General features: G+C 44.9%; 3 protein-coding genes across 4 annotated transcripts; 2 read left to right on the top strand and 1 right to left on the bottom strand.

Annotated features, from left to right (window-relative positions):
* Positions 1 to 1743: 1743 nt before the first annotated feature.
* On the top strand, positions 1744 to 2480 carry LOC126563184 (probable prefoldin subunit 2). The gene is made up of 2 exons (XM_050219811.1): positions 1744 to 2041; positions 2139 to 2480. The coding sequence occupies exons 1-2, from the start codon at positions 1872 to 1874 to the stop codon at positions 2449 to 2451; spliced, it is 483 nt and encodes a 160-aa protein (XP_050075768.1). The 5' UTR covers positions 1744 to 1871; the 3' UTR covers positions 2452 to 2480.
* Positions 2481 to 4751: 2271 nt separating this feature from the next.
* LOC126560945 (B9 domain-containing protein 1) lies at positions 4752 to 5384 on the top strand. The gene has a single exon (XM_050216896.1). The coding sequence runs from the start codon at positions 4752 to 4754 to the stop codon at positions 5382 to 5384; it is 633 nt and encodes a 210-aa protein (XP_050072853.1).
* Positions 5385 to 5472: 88 nt separating this feature from the next.
* Positions 5473 to 12109, bottom strand: LOC126562342 (molybdenum cofactor biosynthesis protein 1). 2 transcript variants are annotated; one of them, XM_050218816.1, is made up of 4 exons: positions 11869 to 12109; positions 9011 to 9572; positions 7710 to 8147; positions 5473 to 6191 (listed from the first exon to the last, which is right to left on the bottom strand). In XM_050218816.1, exons 1-4 carry the CDS (start codon positions 12073 to 12075, stop codon positions 5485 to 5487), a joined length of 1914 nt encoding a protein of 637 aa, XP_050074773.1. In that variant the 5' UTR covers positions 12076 to 12109; the 3' UTR covers positions 5473 to 5484. The 2 variants fall into 2 exon arrangements, with proteins under 2 accessions (XP_050074773.1, XP_050074772.1); XM_050218815.1 differs by lacking the exon at positions 5473 to 6191 and adding an exon at positions 7390 to 7477.
* Between the last annotated feature and the right edge of the window lie 11059 nt (positions 12110 to 23168).

The raw sequence follows: 23168 nt of genomic DNA, 5'->3' as shown, positions 1-23168 counted from the left end.
GATCACACGATCGGTACGGGGCGTGCGTGACGCATGGACGCTATCTAGTACAGGACAATCGACCGGCTGACCGTAATCGATCGAATCCTTCAGGCGAGATTCCAAACGACCGGACTGTCCGGACCATCGTAAAACAAATGGCGGTAAAATGAAGAGCGCCAGATCGAGAATGATCTCGTGCCAGTTAAAACGAGTCCGATTGCAGGTTGCCACGTTTCCCACATTTTTTTCGCTTTTTCTCTGCCTTGGACGTACCATAAAATCGGTACCACGATCAGTGACAGAGGAAACAATTGTCGTACAGATAATTTGATGGGTGGATGCGTACACGCAGCAGCAGCATAGTTGAGATTTCATGCGTGCACGCATGTGCACTTGTGTCACTTGTTTGGGTACGTGGACCGCATAGAGAGCAGAGAGAAGAAGGAGAACGGTTGAAGTTTATGGGTCTGGTTTTACGGTCGAGTAAGTCCACCCGGTATCCCTAACTTCTTGGAGACATGGCTTTACAGTTGCAGTCATTCATATGATGATTTGCTCGTTAGTGAGCCACCACGTGGTGTTAGAAATTGACGTTAATGGTCGACTAGACCGCTTGAGTAGAATTCTTGTTTCCGGAATTTGCTTCCCGCAGCGTGCCTTAAGGAGTCCTTCTAAGCGATGCTTTTCTAGTGAGATGGTGTGAAGCTTTTCTAGTTACATTTAATGGATTTGTTTTAATATCTTTACTCCATGGAGATAACTCCTTATATTTCCCCAATAATCACATCCGCTTAGTTCGTTCAATATCCTCCTGGCGATGGACATAAAAACGAAACAGCAGCAGCACCACCGCCAGTCTACGACCGATGGCAAATATGCATGTACATTGTGCATTGCATAATGATCGCGAGCAGCAAGCAGAAGAAAATCCTTTACCGACCGATAATTCGACGGCGGTTTGCAATTTCGCCCGTCTGGCTTTTAGAGTGCGCGCACAAGTATCTGTTCACTTCGCGTTTTCTTGCTTCTGCTGTTGCTGCTTCCATGTTACCTGAACGTGTTAAACTTGACATGGGTTCGTGCATTGCATATCAAGTCCGGTGCATTTCCGCTGAAAGCGCATCAATCCCGTACATTTTGATCAGACACGGTTGGCTTCTTTATTACCTGCACGGCTGGTGTGCAATATGTCGTCGATCTTTGGGGTAAGGTCTCCAACCTTGGCCATGATGAAACATCGGGGAGCGTTTTTAACGGAAGTGGCAAATTTCATGTCTGTAATATCAGTACAATATCTTCTGTACTGGCTTGAGATGATTCGTTGGCTTACCCGATTGTTAAATTTAAATTTAAATCAGTTGTATGATTTTTACTAGGAGGTTTGTATATAAATTAGCACTAAATTGTGAGCTTCATACGGAACACACTGTATTCGAGCTGGTTTGAAAGATTTCCCAACAGATGTCGCTAACGTGCTATTCCGGTTTCTTTGTTATTTAAGCCTTATCGGAGTGGATCCATTTTTTGTCTTATTAACAATGTAATTGTTTTGGTCATTCAAATGAAAAAATTGAAAAAAATTTTTTTAAATAAAACAATAATATTTGTTCGTTTCTTCCCACGATTCCAACGTGAACACCCGCTGCAAATGTCACTCGTCGTTTGGCGAACCGAACCTTGACAGCTCCAACTGTCATCCGTCGCATACTCACATTTTACGCAAAAATAGATAGAGGCAAAAAGAGCAGCTCACCGAAACGGCGTGAACCATAATCCTTCCAAATAAAGGAATCCCGTCCCATATCCTGGTTGGCCAGCGGTGAAAAAGGCAATTTTACCCATTTTCCTACCGCCTGCAATCCGGCTACCCGTAGCACAGTACCCGCACGATGGCAACACAAACAGCAACAGCAGCATCTGCGGCCGGCAGCACGAGCAGCAAACCAAAGGAGAAAAAAAGCCAGGAAATAATTGCAGCCGAATTTCAGCAGCTGCGAAACCAGCAACTAAATTTGGTCAACAACTTGAACGCGATCGAGATGGATCTAAAAGAGCACAAGTGAGTGTGGGCGTAAAATGTACGATGCCGGTGGAACGGGTCGGCCGGGTCCGGAGGGAACAGTGCTGTAGTAACGTCCGCCTTATTTCCTTTCCAGAACCGTCATCGACACATTGAAAACGGTGGACCCTAGTCGAAAATGTTTCCGATTAGTTGGCGGCGTGCTGGTGGAACAAACCGTCGCGGTGGTGCTACCACAGCTCGAGCTGAACAAAAGCCAGCTGGAAAAGCTGATCGAGGAAGGCAAGGAGCAGATTACGAAGAAGGGATTCGAGATTAACCAATACAAGGATGAGCACAATATTAAAATGCGGGGCCAGGAACCGTCACAACCAGCAGCGAGCGAGAAGGAAAGTGCGGCCGATGAGAAATCGTCCGGCAATCGGAATGTGCTGGTAGGCAACCTATAGGAAGGTTGTGCCCGTTGATGTGTTGCGTGCTTCCCTGGCCAACCAAAAACCCTATCAACACCGGCTAGCTTTTGTTTTCCCTGTTTGTCCGCTTCTCGCTGTGTTGTGTCCGGGACTGGAGCTCGATTCCATTAACCGGTGAATTAATTGACCCTTAACTGATCATTAAGAAGAGGAGTACATTAACACTCAGACACACACACGCGCGCACCTGCAAAGGCCTTGACTTAGGATCGGACTGTCTACCGTGTGGCGAAGGGTTCTTAGATGTGGAATTGAATTTCCTTTACTCAACATAAAGAAAACACACCATTTAACTCCATCGCTCCAATACCCACACCCGCACCAATTCACCTGCGCATAGCTGATTAGGCCTCGTTCTGGATTGTTAATTTAACCAATAAGAACCGATTGAACGAAGTGAAAAGATAAGAAGTAAAAAAATACAGACGAAATAAGATGCAATAACATACAATGTTGGGAAAATCGAATCTCAATGCTTACAAGGAATCGAATCTTTGAATCCGAATCCTCGTTTTGTCAATCGCTTGGCGTTGAGGGTGGTGGGTAGGTTTGGAAAGAAAAACTACTTTCAAATAAACTACATACTTCCATAACATATTTTCTTGCCATTTAAACATTTGCAATCATTCTTAAACTAGTGTAATAGTAAAAGACGATCATATTGGCCATGGTGGCCATGTAATCATAAAAAGTTATCACTCGGTCACGGTTGCCATGTAATGGTAAAATGGAAATCACCGGGCCGTGTAATGGTAGAGGATTCCGTGCCATATAAAGTGTCACCATTGGCACTGTGATATTTACTACACTTTCTTTCATAGAAACACAAAACACCTTGTTTGGGATGAGCCATAATGATCAACTGCGTCTATTTATTCATAACTACATATTTACGGCTTCTAGGCTTCTGTCTGTCTTTCTGTGACTGACTCGCTGACTACCTTTCCATGACTGAACTCCCTTTTATGATGGTGGTTGAAAGTTTTGGGGACAAATTGTGAGAACAATTTGGATGAAATGTTCCATCAACTAACATTCCATATTTGTTTGTCTAAATTCTGATTGGTTCTGAAGGGTGGAAATTTTCTCCTGTATTTTGATCCATCTGTTCACTCAATATCGATTAGTTATAGGCGATAGCGCATGTTTGGTTTTATATTTTAGTCTGGACCATTATGTGCAAGTAGTTCAGTTTGTTGCGCAATGTTACTTGCAATGCTTATGGAAACTGAATTAGCTTGGTTGGTTTTGTTGAATTTCCCATGATGTCTTTTTTATGCGTCTATGGCGCATTTCTCAAAATTGGTGCTCGTTGGTGCTACATGTGTTCAGTTCGGTTTTGTTTTGTTCTAAGCTCGGAGTCACTTTGACTCTAATTAATCTGATGCTCTAATATGCGTGCTTGCATTCAATGTTCTAATAAGTTGTATGCAGCTTTTATGCAGTTTGCACATGATTTTAAATCGGTTTACAAAGGTGATATTGTGGGCTATGCTACACCAGCAATAAAATCTCACTTCAGTGAGCAGGGGCTTCTCACCATAGTGAGAATTAGGATTTTGTGCCTAGGAGAACGGTCAAAATCAGCAGTATGAATTAATTACATTGAATTAGACTTCGTATTTATTCTGCGAAACAATTTTGACGATTTTCCGGTCCACGGGCGTATAAAAAAAAGCTTCCAACGGTCCCTACGAACTAACTTTTACTTCCCACTTTAGTGAGAAGTGAAATTTTGTTCCTATGGACCCTATTTGATTCATATCTTCCGACTCCCGAATCTGCCAACACCGTAACATACATAAGAAGCGTATTTAATTTTTCGATCGTGAGATTTTGATTTCGGTCACAAATGAAAGTCACACAAACACCCAAATCCTAACGATCTAATAAGGATTTATTAGTACTGTTTTATGATTAAAATAAGAACTGTCTGAGAGTACACACACAAAACGGCTCCAAAAGGCTCGTTTTTTCGTATTTCCCTGCATAAATGCTACTTTTTTGCAATGTCCGTGTCGTGCTTAAAAACTGTTCTTACTATTCTACCCAATATTTCTACCCAAAATCGAAGCAGCTTAAATGTCTATATCGTGAGGTGTGCGCTGGTGTTGCCATGGAAATGGTTGCGTGTACCGTCCCAACCAAAACACACAACAACGGCAACAGGGGTTTGCATCCGTGTTTAATGTTGTTTTTGTTTCGAGAGTAAGGTTCAAGTCGTCGTCCGAGTCTATTGTTTTGTTTTCATCTGGCGCTTGGTCAAGCTAAAAAGTATGCTGGAACTACAGCTAACATCCGGTGAGAGCGAAAACTTCTTCCACGTTACCGTCACTGGCCAGCTCGAATCGGCCCGCTTCCCGATGGGTCCGGACGGTAGTGGACTGTTCTGTCGGTACGATATAGTGGCCGGTCCGGACTGGGAGCTAGTGTCCGGGCTACGATCAGCCGTTACCCAGAGTGCACGTACCGAATCCGACTACCGCACGGTAGTGTTTAATATGCCGATTGAGTTTACGATGAAGTCTACCAACCCGTACGGTTGGCCCCAGATCGTCTTCAGTCTGTACGGTGCGAACATTTGGAACGTGGAAACGAATCGTGGATATGCGCGGTTACACTGTCCACTCGGTGGCAGTGGCAACGGTTCATCGGCGGAACGTACCCTACGGGCACCGCTCTTCATCCCGAAGTACTCCAACCTGTGTTCGGCTGCGATGAGCTGGATCAGTGGCGTTAATCCGGAAATGCGCGATCCCAAGATACTGGTCGACGGCTCCAAACACAAGGGTCTCGCGTGCGAGACCTACGGTGAGCTGGTGGTACGATTGCAGACGATTTCGCGCGGCACCAGCCAGATGGCTCTCGACTGGGGCCAAACGCACCTGGACGACCCGGTACTGAGATGATACAAATAAAAGCAATTGTAGAATAAAACAGATGAGATGATGTTTTGGCCTTTGAGTGCGCGCGTTCCTTGCTTCCCTCCCCGTCCTCCTCCCTTCCTGCTCAGATGTACATTGGCACGAACGGTTCGTTCGTGACGATCGGATCCGTCCGGTAGCCACGCGTAATGATTGGCATCTGGTCCGGATTGCGTGATTCCATCGTGCGCGTCTCGAGCGTCGGTTCGTGCTTGATCTGCTTCCGGTAGAATTCACTCTTGCCACCGGTTTTCTCCACCAGCATAATGTTCTTAATGAGGATCTCGTGCGATACCGCTTTGCACATGTCGTACACGGTAAGGGCGGCGATCGAAACCGCCGTCAGTGCTTCCATCTCGACACCCGTCTTGCCGTCACACTTTACCTTGGCCAGTATGTGTACCTCGTTGGTGGAACTGTTCAGGCTCGTTTCGACCTTAATCGAGGACAGGGGAATGTTGTGACAGAGCGGGATCAGGTCGGACGTTTTTTTGGCCGCTACGATCGCCGCCATCTGTGAGATCGAGAGGACGTCTCCCTTTTTAAGCTCATTGTTTTCGATCAGTGCGGCAATGGTGGGCCCCACGTAGACGGTGGCCTGAGCTTTGGCTATGCGCTTGGTCGATACCTTATCGTCGACGTCAACCATCGTTGCCCGGCCGGTATGTTCGTCCACGTGACTGAGAGAAGCGTAGCGCCGACGCTGGAGGCCTCCATCGTGTGCCAGCAGTGTGTTCGGTGTGGATCGGTGTGATACGTTGTGTGCAAATGATGTCGAAAGTGGTGATGCTCCTGTAAAAAAGGCGGGTACACACCGGAGGAAACAGAAACGGCCGTTAATTGGAAGTATCAAACAATGATCATAAATCTATCAATGAAAAACTAATATATGCAGTTTTCATCAAGTTAGCTACAATAATATGTACATGTCTCAACCTAATACTGCCCACGGGGGAGGGAAAAAAATCGTGGTCCGATCACTCCTACTCTAACATATCGACTTGATCAATAAATCGACCCAACAAACGCACACAAACCACAAACGGTTGCCCGATCGAGGTAACGTTTTGCGCAGCAGAAATCCACCGAACCTTGACGGCCAATATATTGCGAATTTTTTGCACACATCTTTAATTATAAACCCCCCACCATAATGGTAACGGTGACTCGTTTACTTGTGCTTCTTCCGGTTAACGTTCTCCACAGCCCAACTTTCATTTCGCTTCATCTGCTTTACTCTTCGCGATCGTGGCCAGTATTTGGTGTTTGTTTATCGCAGCTGCCCCACACGCACACACTCTTATTGATGCGCGACTTATGCTCGCGGGCTCACGAATACTGGAGACTCCCTTATTTTTGCAACTCCATCATAGTTAATGTTTTGCACCCCACTACATAATAGTGATGGGTAAATCTTCATTTTTTCCGTAGTTGGAGACTAATCCGACTCCGAAACATTACGGAATTTACTCTGGGCTCCGCAAACTTCATATGATCACCGAGGAAGTTTTCTTTTTTTTTAATGTTTAATCCAAGAAAATTCGTCGTTTCGACGTTTAAAAACTGGATTTTACTCCAGAAAAATTTGGAGTATTCCGAACAACTTCGGTGTACTCCGCGGAATGGAGTAAACTTCGGATGAAGTCGAGTTAAACTCTTGATTACTCCGGATTACTCTCATTTTTTCTGGAGTTGATTCCAGTTTTTTAACGTGTGAGTTCAATTGAATTTCTGAATCTACTCCGGAGTTCCCACCTCTACAACATAAGCTCCAATAAGGCGAGCGCGGCGAGGTCATAGAACCCATTCTCTAACGTTGTCTCGACGCTATTGAACAAGCCGTTTATGTGGTCTCTATTAAACTGAACTGATCGTTCCTTTTGTGTCCTGTCTAGGTCACCACTCTTCTTACCCTGCTGCTGTCCTCTAAACTTATGGTAACGTCACATATTCATAATATGTGAACGGGAGGGGGATGTGGTTGTGATGTTCACTTTTCTCCAATCGATGCCGGCTCCAAACCTACCCACCGATCAGTATCATCGGTCGGTTTTCCATCTGGGAAAGATTGAGCATTCCTGCGGAAGGAAAAGTACGGGGTGAAGGGTGTTTTTAACAGTGAAACGCACACATAGAGACAGAGACACGTTACACATATGCACACCGAGGGGAAGCAGATGTGTGTAACAAAAACTCGGCACTTAGTGGTCTAGTTGCACCAATCGCGGGATGGGTTACCCGTGGTGGGCAAAAACCTGTTACCACACGCCGTTGCATCGATTAACTTCCACCCATCCTTCCACCACTAACCTGCGTGCTGTTTCTTTTTGCGCTTCACGGCAGCCGAGATGAGACATCGCAGATCGTCCTCCGAGCAGCCGGGACTGCGGAGCGCATCGCGCAGGGACACCTCCGTATTGCCAAACAGGCACACCTTCAGATTGCCATCGGCCGTGATCCGCAACCGGTTACAGCTGCCACAGAAGTGTTCCGTCATCGAGGTAATGAAACCCATCTGGCCCCGGTACCCCGGCACCCGGTACGCTTTCGACGTATCGTTCGGTCCGTTCGGCAGTGCTTCAAACGCGGGATAGCGGGCCCGTATCGTATCGAGCATCGTACGGTACGACACCATCTTGTCCGTGTCCCACCGGTTACCGGTAAAGGGCATGTACTCGATAAACCGCACGTCTACATTGCGATCGCGCGTCAACTCGACAAAGTCACAAATCTCATCATCGTTGAACCCTACAACAAACGGATGGGATGGGTTGGTAGGTGTGTTTGTGTGTTGTGTGGATAGTACGCCACAACAAAACAATGGCCAAGAGTGAAGTGCAATAAAAAACCACACAAAAAACCAAACGTTTACGTTAAGGAACCGTCAACGTGTACGTAACAGAAAGACTGGAAGTTTGTATCGAAACGTCGATCTTTGTTTACTACTAGAAGTAGGCATTGGATAGACACGAACGCTTTTTACAAGCGATCCAAGGAAGGCACGAACTGTTTGCTATAACCTTTGAAGAATTCTGACCATGATTAATTCTTCGCCCTAAGTAGGCGATTACAGTTCTAGCAATGGAAATTAGCGTTGCGTTGGACACTGATCCTCGAAGTAAGAATTAATCAAAATTCAACCTTGTTTTCTTCTGTTTGGCCTAACGACCTTCTATTCTAGGTCACGCCGGCCATCTAATGACTTACTAGACTTGCTGATACCACGTAGTTGGATAGTCAGTCCTCACAGCACGGACTGTTCAGTCTGGATAGGATTAGAACCCCGGGTCCTGCCAAGTGAAGGCCGGCCCCGATGTCACCTCCACCACCGAGCTTTTGACCCTTTTATCACAATACACCCTTTATTTAAGCGATTGTTGAACTGCAGCTAGGCAAGCCCTTATCGGTCACACGCACGCTTATCACTCTTTCAGTCTAGCGACTGATCGATACGTCTGGCGCACTTGTAACTTTTCCCACCCATCTCAACATTCCAGTCTCTCGAATTTTGTAAAGTTTTTTGCTGTTTTCATTCATCTGCACACGCACACGCGCACCGTTTTTGTTGCTTTGCGTCACTACCTTACAACACGAGAGAACTTTCAACTTACCCTTCATCAGCACACAGTTCACCTTTGGCCGGTAGCCCAACTGGATCGCCAGGTCAATACCGGCCATTACACGTTCCCAACCCTTACGGCGGGTTATCTGCTCGTAGCGGGCCGCTCGCAGCGTGTCCAAGCTCACGTTGAGTGCATCGAGCCCGGCTCGCTGCAATCCTACCAGCTGCCGCGTCAACATCAGTCCGTTCGTAGTAATGCCGACACTTTCCAGCAATGGATTGGTGGCCTTCAGTTGGCTAACGATCTCGGTTAAATCTTTGCGCACTGTTGGCTCGCCACCGGTTAGCCGTATCTTGCGGACACCTTCCGTGACGAAAAGGTTCGCGAGCCGTATAACCTCCGCACTCGTTAGTAGTTGATCTTTTTGGGTCAGCTGTACACCTTCGGCGGGCATACAGTACTTGCAGCGTAGGTTGCACCGTTCGGTAAGCGATATTCGCAGGTAGCTGTGAAACCTTCCAAACGTGTCGATTAGCGATGAGGTGCCGTTGGCAGACAACTGCTGTTCGTTCGCTCGTTGCTTCCGATCGCGTTGACTAGTCGATTTGTTCTGAAAGCAAAAGACCAGATACGTTGCTTGGTTAGTGTGAGACGCCGCACCGCGATGCATGCGATGAAGCCGAGGCCGCGTATAAGCCGCTGAAGAAGGGCAAACGGGGTGGTGGGATGGTGTGTGTGGTGCGGTTCCGAGTGCGTAGTACGTATACGATCTACGTTATATTTGTAAACAACGCGAGCCGAACCACACGTACGCACACCATCTTGAGAGGCGGGTTATGGCGATGGCACAGTAACGGCACGCACACCACAGAAAAAGGGAACGAGCATATTACACCCAAACACCCCTCCTTCGGTCTTATGCTGGTTTATGTTTATGTTGTTGTTGTGCTGCCACGCTCTGTGACGCATAAAAGGGGCCAATGTGCACGAGCGGGACACAGAGTCGTGGCATTCGGGAAGAAAGTGAAGACGTGACCAGCGGCAGGCTTTGGCTGTGAATGCTTCTACGCATGTACGCACCCTTTTACCCTACTACATAATTCGGATGTTGGAAGCTTCACGAACACACTGGAACAGTTTGTCGGCGGGTATTTATGCTTTTTCCTATCAATCGGCTGCTTTTGTGAATGACCGAATTTTGAAGCAGGGATTTGTTTTGAACATTAATTTTCAGGGTCAGGGTTAAAGCAGTGTTTCAAGCAAAACGTTTTTGGATCTTCTGGAAAGTGTTTCTTTGCAGATACATGCTATTTGTTTACCTGGCAAAGATGGGGATTTTGTGTTCTTTGTATGCGATGAGTGGAAAATGTATTTCTATTTTTATACCACATGAGTATGATAATTTTTTGTGCAAGGTGGACTATAACCTCCATTGCAGTTAAATAAATATTTATGTGTTGATCTGAGCTGTATCTGTGAACAGATTGGCAACAAACTTCATTTTGATCAGCTTTTCCTTAGCGATAGCACGCTAACAGGGTGGCTAATTGAATGAATTCACAATTTACTCATCATCGCTTGTTAGTGAGATGTTAACCGGAGCGCAGCTGTGCTTGACGACTGGAAGGAAAAACGATGTTGTAAGATGAGAAATAAAGAAAAATACAAACTTCCCACCGTCACTGGATTGGCGTCTGATCGCCATGTTCATTTGCATTGGAAGTCAATTACCATTCCCATCAACAATATGCCCGAAAGCTCTCCGGACGGAGGCGTTTTGTGCTAACTCATGATTCATTGCTTGTTTGCCGTCAAGGCTTTTTAAAATGGGACACATTAATAGCATTTAAATGCTGATCCAGTAGTGTATCGACTTAGGGCGGTTAAAGGACAATCTTTTAATTATCGTATTTATTAAACAAAGCGACAAAAATGTTGGTTCCCTGGTCCACCGATCAGTAATCAATGTATATAAGTTGGCTACATACTGTTTTTCTCTTAACTTACAGTAGCTGAGACGAGAAAAAATCGTCCGTTGTTTTTAGCACAAGTAGACTCTCAATAGTTGCCACTTGCTTAAAAAAGTACCCTAAAAATGGCAAGGAATGTTGTTATCTGCTCGGAGCGAGTACTGAAAGAAAAGGATCGTTTAGGGATTCTGGAGGATCCTTTCGATTGCAATTTTCTAGATCAGTTTGAAGAGAAAAATCTAGTCAAATAATTGAATGGTCAAAGTCATGGTTGAATCGATGAAATAGGCGAATTGTATTGTTTTAGTGCACCTAATTTCTAATTTTATGGGAACTTTTAATTAAAAACGGCTATTAAAGTCGGTAGTAGTGCCAGCCTTTACACGACAGGAAAGGGTATTAAATCCCAATCTGGACAGTGTCTCCTAAAGATAAAATCAAGCCAAAGAATGCTAGCAATGGCGTAGGCCAAGAAGATTCCTCGAGCTTGTAGAATACAAGAAAAGAAAATAAGAATGTTGCTACATTTTACTACTACATCTATCCGCTAGATCAAATTGGTTTCAGTGCGAACTTTGGACCAGAATCTATAACTGATCAATTTGATTCCCGACGATCAAGTTCTCCCGACATTATGGAGCCTCTCTAGAACTCCATCGGAGTTCGGAAGATGGAACTATCTTCCAAAAGAGGTGAATTAAATTTTCTTTATGAATTAGTTTTAAGAAATGAACCCAACCATTCCTATTTGGAAAACAACATCCAAAACCTTATAAGAATGACATTTTTATGGAAATTATTCCAACTTTAAATATTTCATATTACACATAGTCACCACTCGACTTGCGTAAGTAAACATAGTGGTGCGGTTTTTGCGATTGATGATGCTTCAAAATCAGAACAGTTTGCGTATCGTCTTCGGCCTTGTTAGCTCACCTTATCAGCACTATCAACTGTCGATGCTCCTGCTACTGCCGATGACGGAGTGCTTTCCGGAGAAGATTGTAGCCGGCTCCCGCTACTCTGTTCCGATAAGCTTGGCCTTGCCGTGTGCAACAACGTTTGGGTCGGTAACACCCATCGCTTTGAGCTATCTTTCGGGCGTACTATTGCACATAAGGAACGATTCAACAATTGATGCATTGTTGCTACACTATATCACGTTAAAGGTTTTGGAACCTTTGCACTTCATACAAAACACTATGTGCAGTTAAAACAATAAGGAATAAAAAAAGGAAACAACAGGAAAGGAACCTAAAAATGTGTTTGAAAATAATAAAACAATACTGCGCACCACGGGTGACAGTAGCAACAGGTGTCAACACGTACTGTCCCAAGTAACGAAAGAAGATGTTCGTTCAGTACGTTTTCTTCGTTCAGTTGGGCAGGGTTATTCAGAAAGCAGGGTTAATCGCGTGCTTTTTATACTTGTACACAACGACCCTTTCTATCCATATTTGAGAATTATTCACAGTGCACTACTAAATCCAAATCATACTAAATTGAAATAAGTTCATTTTTCTAGTTGATATACCATCTATTATACTTGGACGGCCAATGCTTGACTGGTCCAATCACAAAAACATAGATGAATCTGATATCTAAGATTATCCATTTCCACAATTGATGACGAAGATAGGCCATTTTGAAAGAAATGTAAAATATAAAATCAAATGAACGAAATTATTTCAAAGCAATAGAATAAACTTAAAGAGCACAAATAATCAGGGCGACCCGGTGATGAGGCGACAATGGCGTTGGTCTTCACACGGCAGGTCCGTGGTTCACATCACATCCGGACCATTACCTCGTAGTGAGGACTGACGATTCAACTAGTTTCAAGTAGTTAACAAATCTAGTAAGTCATTCGATGGCCGGTGCGACCTAGTAGGTTGTTAAGCCAACAAAAATCCCCGAATGACTTAATATAATTTTTTTCTCTAATCTGCTTTTAAAAATCTAATTATCCCACATAGCATGTTGTGCTTTGCCTTCACGCGATTAGTTTCGAACGTATTACGCGGGCTTGTTAGTCAGCCGATCCAATCGTCTCATCTTACCGACCAGGACAGGCAGGAGCGCCTTCAACAATATGTAAAACGTAAACGATCCCGTCCGATCCAAGATTACACGCTGCTGATAACATTGGACCAGATATTAAAGCTGCAAAATTTATGACGGTTTTCGGGCACCGACGTTCGGCAAGCGGTCGATTGAACGCGTGAGAAACGCTGTTTCAGCGGTCCGCTCCAAACCGTGCGATCGCGCGATACACGCACCGGACGCACCGTTCGTTTTTGTGTTTTGTGGTTTTTTTTTTTTTTTTTTGGTGACCGATGCGTTGGCCGCTGATATCTATCCATCATATCTCCGTATTCGCATCTCCAATTTTCCCAAACACACAAATCCGAGCGGCGTGTTTCCGAGCAAGAAGAAGAGTCCGAAAACGCGCTTAAGCACAATTTTAACCGATCAAACTGGATTCCGTGGTTAAATCTCGCCAAGAAAGAAAAGGAATTTAAAAAAACAAAACCAATGGCGAAAGACATCACCCCCCCCCCCCCCCACCCCGAAAGCCTTCGAATAAAAACGTAAAAGAATGCGAGTCTCATCAAACAGCGCACCATAGGTGTCTTGATTAGGGCCATAAATCTGGCTCTTTGCCGCGCCACACCATACCGAACGGTGCGTGCGGCATTTTCGGCATAGTTGTGGGGAATCGCGAGAAAGGTGCAGGCGGAATGCTTAGGCAGTGGTCGATCGGTCGAGTGGTCGGCCGGTCCGTCCGAAAAAACGAGCCCGATCTCGCGGAATGGGCAAGATTTCTTACCATACCGAATCTCGCAATTCGCCTCGTTTTGGCTTATTGGCAATAAAACAATTGAAATTTGATACAGTTGTCCGGACGGTACCGCACCGGCGTTGTGTGTGCGTGTGTGAGTAGGTGGTGCGAAATAATATCGGAAGAATTCTTTCTAACCTCCGAAGTCGTCATGCCGCGAGCGTAGGGAGCGTTTATATGCGTCGCAATGGAATCGGTCGACACCGGGTGAAGCTGACCGTAAAGGGGGTTTATTTAATTTTCGAGTTACCATTCGCATTGGTGTATATAAAATGGTAAAGAATAGTTTATAGTTTCACGATTAACACGATGTCCCCGCATCCCAGCTCAGTTCTTATCACATTAAATCGAGTGACAAACAAAGAACTTCAACGAAGCGACGAACCCCAGAGTACGGTACGAATCACACGCAAAACTTTCCGTTTTCAAGCCCAAACCAACAATCGTGGTGAAAAGGTATCAAGCCAACGCACCACGCACGCACTTTGCCCACTTTTTTTTCCTAACAAAACCACTCTAGAGACCCGTAGTTCGTTGTACGGGTTCAAAGCGATTCTTACGACGTACCGAAAAAAAGGATCCCCTCAAGCGACTACAAGCGGGTCGAGCACGATATGTAGGCAACACAGGAAGGAGGAGGAGGAGGAAAATCTAAAATACGCAATCTGTCACAGGCGGCACCAGATCAAAGGGGGAAAATGCGTTGCGTATAGAGAGAGAGAGATAGAGAGAGCGAGTGAGAGGGAGAAAGAGACATTTTACCCTCTTTCGCTACGGCTCATCTCCGCCGATGATATGATTCATTATACGCCTCACTTTGCCTTTCCCTTGTCCCGTGCCGAATCTCTCCCTCCCCCCCCTCTCTCCTTCCCTTCCTCCTCCTACCAGTTGCTTCCTAGCCCGCCGCGGGTGTCTCGTTTCCCTTCGTACGATCGGTGGACGCCGGGTCGCGTCACGCCAAAGATGCGCCCTTTCATCCGAGGGCCGAGGCCTTTGTGAAAGGGAAAAGAGAAAAGTGGCGCAGCGGAGATTTCTGAAACTCAATACAGCGCAGTTTAGAAATGGAGAAATGCTTGGACAACGTGAAAGGAGGAAACACACGCGGTTAGATTTGACTATTCTCGATGCGATATCCTCAACCACATTGTGGTTAGCGGAGTGTTTTAGCTAACTCATTTAAATTCAGACAAATCTCTCGACTAACTCAACTAATTAATCATGCAAATTATATCATCCTTACACACACATACTCACTACAAAAAGCCAACAGGATAAACATGAGTCGCTTTGGTCCAAAAAACCGGAGGATATGTTTTACTAAACAAAAAAAATTGAGAACGTGGCACTGAGCCGTAAAATTTAAACTAAAAATAAAATTAATAAAAAAACGTTTTAGCGAAAAAAAAAACATCCCCCCACAAGGATGTAGGTCGCACGTAGGCTTTTCGGCGGGAGGAAAATAAACTACAAAAGATCGGCTAACCGTGGCGGAATCTTCAAAAGGAGGTTGCGAAGGTTTTTGATTTGCTTTTATTTAGACGAGCGGCCGTGATTCAGTTTCGGCGACCAACAGCCCGTGTACCAGCGTGGCACCAGCTTCTGCAACATTGTATGTATGTTTGGGGCAAAGATATATGTTTCTGTCATGGGACCGTGGTTCGGATTTTGTGCTTTGCCCGCACGCAACCAATCCCTTCGAACCGGTTCGAAGCATTCAAAATGCGAGAACCAGCAGCCCAGAAATAGAAGGAAAAGGATTTTATAATGGTAAAAAGATATGGCAAGAGTTATGTGAAATTGTATTAAGGAAATCTGTGCTATGAAGATAGCAATAGTTAATACAAATCTAAACAAATAAGTAATAATTAAAGCATATATATTGGGAAAGACCATAATTGCTTACGGTTAAAGAAAACATAGCTACTCGCACTTTAAGGGTTTAATTCGTATGGAAGCAGCCAACGGATTAGTATAGCCTTGAGATGCAATGTTATAAGCATCAATTTTACGACAACAATGTAGCGATCAAGGCCATCCGAAACCTTTTATTGCATTCGTTGGCCATCGAAAGCCTTTAAAGCCTTTAGTGAGCTATACTTGCATATGGATTGACTATCTGTGACTTGAATTTTAGATTGATAGTGTGTACCGGTGTACCTGATCCTGACGGTTTTAATACGGCAGGATCTGGGAACAAATGTTTGCCTCCGTTCCTCTGTCATGAAGACTCACTATCCAACTACGTGGTAATAATCAGGATGATAGTAGAAGCAAACTAAGAAGAATTTCATGGGGTTTCGATTGAGAAGAATCTTCCTATTAGTAGCTGTTTGGTCATGGAAGTTTGCGGGATTTACTACGAGGACAACGAACCATTTAAGAGAAGCGTCCCCGGAACTGTGCTCCTAGAAAGGATATGCTTTATAGATGACAGAAATACATGTTGTAAATCGAAATGGGTCGTGCTTTAGATATTTTTTCTGAAAATCTATGCGGTCTGAAAAACCACCCTTCAGCTGATTCATGGTGGTAGAGGCTATCTACTTCTATTTTGCTGGAGACCATCAAGGATTCTGATTTTTTCCCTTGTAACAATAATGACATTGCAGGCCGTTAAGCCTGGAGAACTTAACCTAGTTAACTTATTACTAGTTAATAGTCACCAGCTTCGATGTTCGAGCCTATAAGCCACTGCCTGCAGTTTTTCCTACAGTCTTAGGATATAAAGGTACCTCAAGATATGCTCTAAGTTTTTCTTACTACTTTCGGAATATATGCTACAATTAGGAAATTTCCATAGCAATATAACTAGAACTTTGCACGTTCAGACGGACTACATTGAAGAGCTGGGTTTAAAATACAATTGTTAATTGTTTTGGTTTTTATAGCATAACAAACCACTAATTGTATGTCCGTGAAGACTTCTTTTTAAAAGACTTCCTTTTGCGTGACGTTATTGCAATGCCCTCCTTTAAGATTAACTTTTCTATATCTCTGAAAAAGTCTGAAAAAGAAACGATTTTCCAATCGATTTCTAAGAATCTCTGAAGAAGGACATTCCGTGCATCATCCCAGCCAAAACTTTCCCAAAGTGACATATCGTTCATACCTCCCAATGTTGGACGATATAAATTAAGACGTTCAATAGTAGAACCGATATCACCGGGGCCAGGCGGTGTCCTTTAGCTCGCTTACCGGAAAACTGAAATAAATAATGAAATAAAAGTAAGCCATACACAATGTAAAACGGCCGTCCGCGTACCACCGGCATCGGGCGAGATTGGCGATCGTTAGCCGAAGGTGTCTGTTGTTATGAAGCAAATGAACATGGTTCGTTAAATATTTTGACATCAAGATAAATCACCCTTTGACCGCCGGCCGTCTCGCTTTCTCGCTCGCAAAGCTCACACGTACATTCTTTTCCGCTGCCGAAAGGAAGCTCTTGGATTTGTCGGCCCTTCTACCATTGCGACGCACCGGTTTCGAGCGGCGGCGTGTTGCTTTTCCTGAGAAAACCAGCGGGATGCCGGATCGTGTTAGAATCGGCTTAGGAGCCATCCATTGAATCCCATGGATATGGACGCACAAGAAGCCGATCATGTCGCCGTCATCGTTTTCGATCTGCTGTTTGTTTTCGGTGACTTCAACCGTACCGATTACCATCCCACGCTTTGGCGTCCCGCCGCGCAGGAACGTCTCGGGAGATGTGTGTGGATGTTTTTTTTCCTTCTTCGTATTGCTCTCCGGACAACGTTTCGGTGGCCTCCGAATCTGATCGTTTCAACGCACCACCTGCCTTTTGGGCGGCAAGACCTACAGGACGATCGTGTGGTATTACATTCTCCTGCCCGAAGCGATAGCCTCGATTGGCTCGTCCGGTACAATTTCGTGGAAAGGACTCGTGGTGTGTGGGGTAAGTTGGTCTGGGCCCAAGTACCGAGAATCTCGGTGCCGTATCGGTGCGGGCTCAGAATCTGCGCCCTGCAGGTGATTTCGGTGATTGAGCATCTTTTGAGAGTCTCCCCTTTACGAGCTTCACCGCTGTTCAACAGGATGTCGGCGCACGAGGGTACGGAATGTTTGTTTATAGCCTGATTCATGATCAAGATGAAGCCGACCTAACACGCGGCAGAAGGATTATTGATTTTGTTTGCTCTTTTCGCTTTCAATTTGCTAGTTCTCAAACGCGGGGGATTTGGAACGTCTGTTTTATTACCGTACCGTTTGCAACAAGAGTTTCCTGGGAAAGTTAATGAAATATTTCCGGTTGATTTTGTGTGTTTTTTTGAGAACTGTTGGCAGAGTTGTTGAAGTTAAAAATGACGACCATCAACAATAAAATGCACAACAAAATATTTACTAATTTCAATAAAGAACATGTTGAGTATGAGGAACTAATTGTAACGATGGGACTTATACAATATCTTAGAACATTTATTTGCTGCCATTATTCATTTGAACTACTCGTGTCCTATTGCGACTTTGATCGATCGAGCTCTGAGCCTACAAGCTATACAGCTTAGCTAACAGCTCTATAACTAATAAATTTCCGCATAAAAAGGAGTCAATCCTTTGATCGTTTACCGACAGCGGTTCTTCTCTTTAGCTCTCCCGCTCTCATCATCTACACTCAGGACCATGTTTTCATAATCGATCGGATTCAGCATCTGTCAGACGGGAAACTAAAACCCTCCGTAGACCTCCTTACACAAAGGCCCTTCCTTGTGCCAAAATAATAAAGAAAAACAACCGCCAAATCTCTAAACGCAACTTACCGCCATCTAAGCGGCCTTCCAAAACCTACCCACCGAAAAAGCCTTCCATCTCTCAGCTTGGTTGTCCGTTCAAGGGCCCGCTTGCCTCCTCCGCGGTTCTGCACTACAAAAGCTCAAGATCAGCGTTCTTAGCCCGCGTTAGTCCCGCGTACTCTTGAGCCTCGAGAGATCCGTGTGGCCCGTGTGTGCACGATCTAAAACCCTTTTTACCACCGAACCGATCGTAGTCAGATGAAGAAGTGGAGCATACGCAAAGGGCTGGGCCCCCTAACGAACGGTTAGCAGTTGGGCTTTGCGTCGTCGATCAGACTTTGTGACGGTTGGTGCGGGTCTCAGCGGGGCCAGCTTGGTGGCGGAAGAGGAAAGAACATAATCTATTTATGCTTGTTATCTTTTCCCTTTTTGTAAGGCATCTTTAGCTGTAATCGGGTCGTCGGTATCTTTCTCTGATGTTTGTATATTGCTGTTGGACTCACCAAGAAAATGCTGCTGATCATCTCGCTGCAGGGATGATCGGGGTGGTGATCGTGCGGTTTGGGACATTTTTTTTTTTAGACTGGCGTAGGTTGATCGTTGAGTTTTTAGAAACTGTTGAAGTAACCAATTTACTAGCCTCGTCAGCCCACATTTGTAAGAACATACTGGTGATAAAAGCGATCGTCGTAACTTTCATCATAATTGGGTTTTTGGTATCTGTGCCCTAGAAGATTCTTAAGGGAGGTGTTGCATTTGATATCGAACCAATCTTTACTGTCCGTGAGGCTTATTAATCGATCATTCCGGTAGGCATGAAAAGGCTAATCTTCTCCTTTTCCAGCAACAGAACTTCAATTCCCGAGGTCGTTACTTTATGTAGCCATAGCCGGACTATGTCTGTCGGTTGAGAAATTTCTGAATTATTAGAAAAAGATCATTTACTAAAGGCTCATTTTAGTTTTATCCGAAAACCTTCCTTTATTTTTATTATAAATTAGCTAAAATGTTTTTTACTACGCCGGGCAACGCATGAACTGGTGCTCTATCGTCCGAAATACCAACAATAACCCTTACTCAAAATACAATTTTCATTATCCTAACTGCAAATTATACTAAAATTACCTAAATTTTATTTTCTAACAAGTACATCCAATTTTAAAGTGCCTATGCTCAGGGAAATTTCAAACATTCTATCGTCTGTTTTTCGCTACATTCGGAAAAACCTGTCTCAAATGTGAGTCAATATATGAGAGAGAGAAACATTCGGTGCACAAAACTATGCTCAAAACCGCAGATTAAAACATCTCTCCCCCAAAAACGCTCTCTTCCATTCTCTCGGTCTCTCTCGCGACACGGCGCAGCATATATACATGTATGTACCGCCTCGTTGTCATCGGCGGCCGGGCGACGGTCGGCATTTCCCTTTGATCTGGATTGTAAATAAATCCGGGCGCACTTCAGCGGCCTTTTCCCTTGATCAGTCCGGTTTCTTTTGTGTTCCGGTTCGCTTGACGGCGGCAGTGCCCTAGATGGGTTTCGGAAGGTTTGGGTGGGAAGCTGGGTGTGGCAAGGGTGAAGGGAAGGGAAGGCCGTTGCTTACGAAGATAAATACCTTACTGGAGAAGAAGTGTTGTTATTTGTGACCCGTTCTCGCTCACTCTCTATCGCTGAGTTTGTCTCTCTGAAATTGTTTCTTTTTTCGTATGACGAGCAAGCCGAGAGATCGTGAGCTTAAGCGGTTTTTCGGTTGGTTTTTGCTTTATTTTGTTTTCATTTGCACTTGAATAGGGGAAAATAACAGGAGGTTGAAAGGTGAGGTGCGGTGGCCACAGCTTCCTTCGCCCATCGTTAATGATAGTTCCGACTTTTACTTCCGCCTTATTTCCGGAACCGACATACCGACGGTTTGTTTACTGATCTCCCGAGAACCTCCTCGCGCACAACGGGCAAATGAGATAATTGTTCTGAAGAACACGCACACACACACACACTAGATGCGGAAATACTCGATTAAGGGCTTCGGGCGCTCTTGGGAAAATGTTTCCTTTTGCGCTGCTTCCCAAAAAATGAGTCGAAGCGGGAGCACTGTTGATCGTAATTCCGTACACGTAGACGAACAATCGCAACTGTCTGCTTGGGTGGTCGTGGCGGGTCGAATCGGATCGGATAGACAATTACCACCGGACGGACCCTTGGAGGGCCGCCGGGCCTAGCGATAACCACCCGCGAGGACCGAAGTAATTGTGCCTTGAGAGCATCGCTTTTATCGCCTCTCAAGGTGTCCCTAGCCGTGTCTCGGCTCCATGGCACCGGGCTTTGCTAATGTTTGCAGCGGCCCAGTGGCCCAGGTCGCAGGTCGCCTCAATGGCAGGGCGGCGGAACGTCTCTTTGATGTTGGAAAATTTAAATGTCTCTCTTAGCGGCACTCTCGCCCGCATTGTATCACCCTGTGGTCGAGTTTGCCGGGATGGGACTACCTCGATTTTGCTCTCCCGCATTGTATCGCCTACAACGGGTTGGAAAGAAAGGTTAAAGGATAACGTGTTAACCCTGGACATCCGTGGTTGAAGGATTTGTCGGCTTTAGGGACGATTAGCCCGTACACGAAACTTGCCGGCTGGTCTTCCCAGTCGATCGTTGATCGATTGGTTTTGGGATGGTAATGCGACAAAGTTTTCACCTTGCGAAACAGCAAATTCATGACATTCGGTCATGCAAAACAGTGAAAGTCTGTAGAAAATTTTAATCCTTAGGTGTGAAACGTACGTGAGAGTGACGGCTTTAGCTGGGAAAGGCATGAAAGGCATGGCATCGGAAAAAGTTTTACGGTAGGCGAATTTCCAATCCTGCTATAATATTTTATAGCACTTGATGTATTTTTGAAAGGATACAATTTCAAAGAACTGCTCAGTTTACTTTACCTGCAATCAAAGCTGCTAAAAGATCGAGGCTCTCATTTGCTTCGAAAGCTGATTGTACATTCCACAAGCGTAAACATTCTCATTTATGATATTGGTTGATAAAACACCTAAATTCTTTGCGCGCGGAAGTCTTAATCACGGCATTGTTTGTCTCACAAAAACCCTCCTTCTTTTGTCAAGCGGGTGCGTTATCATATGCCAAGCAGTGGCATGTGTATTATTGCATAGCCATAAACGATGTCCACCGAGCATCCCGGCGATGCCTCAGGGCCAACGGCAGAACCACGCTTGATTTAAGTGGCCGCGAGGGCACTCTCGAGTCTAGAGCTGGTAAGGAGAACGAGATAAACGGTACACGCAATATTGTTATTACTGCATGCGCGTATCGCCAACTGATGGGCCCAATGTGTTTCGTGCTATGTTGTTGAGCAAAAGACGATCCAAGAACGATCTTGCCCCCTGAACAAGGGCTCGAAGCAACAAAAACCCAAGGGTTCACAGGCAGAAGCACGAGAGCGAGAGCGAGAGAGAGAAAGAGAGCGGACGACCTCAACACGAGAGCACCCCAGGGTTGGTAGCGAAAGCAGGTAACGGTGGACAGCAAGGGATGGTGGCAAGGTGGAAAGTTTTCTCGCTCCCTTCTTTCGGAAAGAGTCCGGCGGCTTTTCTTTGATCTTTTCGTAATTGGTTTATTACTTTGTCGGTGTATATTCATTATTATTTAGCGTGTGTACGTGTAGTATTTTTATGTGTAATACGCTGTTATGCTCGACCGTTATTGTGTATCGGGCGAGAGCACATACCGTGTGGTGCGGGTTTTGGCCCTTCTTTGTCCACCGTGTGTCGAATGTTGGTTGTCGTTTGCCAGCGTGCAAGGCTCCTGCCCGTCCGTCCGTCGTCACTCGGTGTGATGGATGTTAACGTCCCCTGCCATTAAGGCGTTGCAAGTAGCAAAAAGTAATCTTTTGTGATACTTAGTGGAATAGTGCGGCGATAGAATTAAGGATAAATGTGATGCATTAGTGTTAATAGATAGATTTAAAGAATTAATGGGCTTATTCGTAGCATTTATGAACTGAGACAGAGACTTTGCCCTAAACTGAAGACAAACTTCAATGCCATACCCTGAGGATTTTACTATTTCTTTTTTATTGGACAATTATGAATTATGATTATTAAGCATGTTTTGATTCGTTCCCTGAGATAAATATACGCGAAAATAAAGTATAATAACTGATGAACTAAAGATGCCGGTGTGCTGTAATTGATTTAAAAGACTTCTGCTATAGAACGATCTCTGCCTAAGGATCATATCGCCATCGGGTCTGATATGTCCTCGGACAACACTAAACTATAATGAGTGCATTGTAATTTAAAATTCTAGTAGATACCTGATCTCGAGAATCAAAAACTGGATTTATGGCATTGTTTTCATCTTACTGGTACAACTGCTGTTTCAAACTTCAAACCGGCTTTTCAAACGTACAGGTCGATCCTAAAGTTTTTCATACAAGGTGGTGGATGAGATTTTTTGGAGCCGTGCTCTTGAATGAGCAATAGCTCAATTTATAGCACCCACAAACTTCAACTCAATGGAAATTCTCTTCCCAACGCACTCAGAAACCCTTATCACGATCGACCAGTGTGTCGTAACAATCCGTATCAAACGAAGCATTAAGAAAGCGACCGAGCGATGCCTTTCAAAAAATCAGGCAAATCCTC

This window comes from Anopheles maculipalpis, chromosome 3RL (assembly GCF_943734695.1).
Source record: "Anopheles maculipalpis chromosome 3RL, idAnoMacuDA_375_x, whole genome shotgun sequence".
Lineage (NCBI taxonomy): Eukaryota > Metazoa > Arthropoda > Insecta > Diptera > Culicidae > Anopheles > Anopheles maculipalpis.
This window is presented reverse-complemented; position numbering and strand designations above follow the sequence as displayed.

What these genes read in the sequence shown, in the direction of transcription:
- LOC126562342 (XM_050218816.1), bottom strand. Translation starts at nt 12,075, where the DNA reads ATGCATCAATTGTTGAATCGTTCCTTATGTGCAATAGTACGCCCGAAA. An exon ending in GAACTGTGTGCTGATGAAGG is followed by an intron (nt 8,148 to 9,010) that starts GTAAGTTGAAAG and finishes CGTTTGTTGTAG; the next exon opens with GGTTCAACGATGATGAGATT. An exon ending in CAAAAAGAAACAGCACGCAG is followed by an intron (nt 6,192 to 7,709) that starts GTTAGTGGTGGA and finishes CCTTTTTTACAG; the next exon opens with GAGCATCACCACTTTCGACA.
- LOC126560945 (XM_050216896.1), top strand. Translation starts at nt 4,752, where the DNA reads ATGCTGGAACTACAGCTAACATCCGGTGAGAGCGAAAACTTCTTCCAC.
- LOC126563184 (XM_050219811.1), top strand. Translation starts at nt 1,872, where the DNA reads ATGGCAACACAAACAGCAACAGCAGCATCTGCGGCCGGCAGCACGAGC. An exon ending in ATGGATCTAAAAGAGCACAA is followed by an intron (nt 2,042 to 2,138) that starts GTGAGTGTGGGC and finishes TTTCCTTTCCAG; the next exon opens with AACCGTCATCGACACATTGA.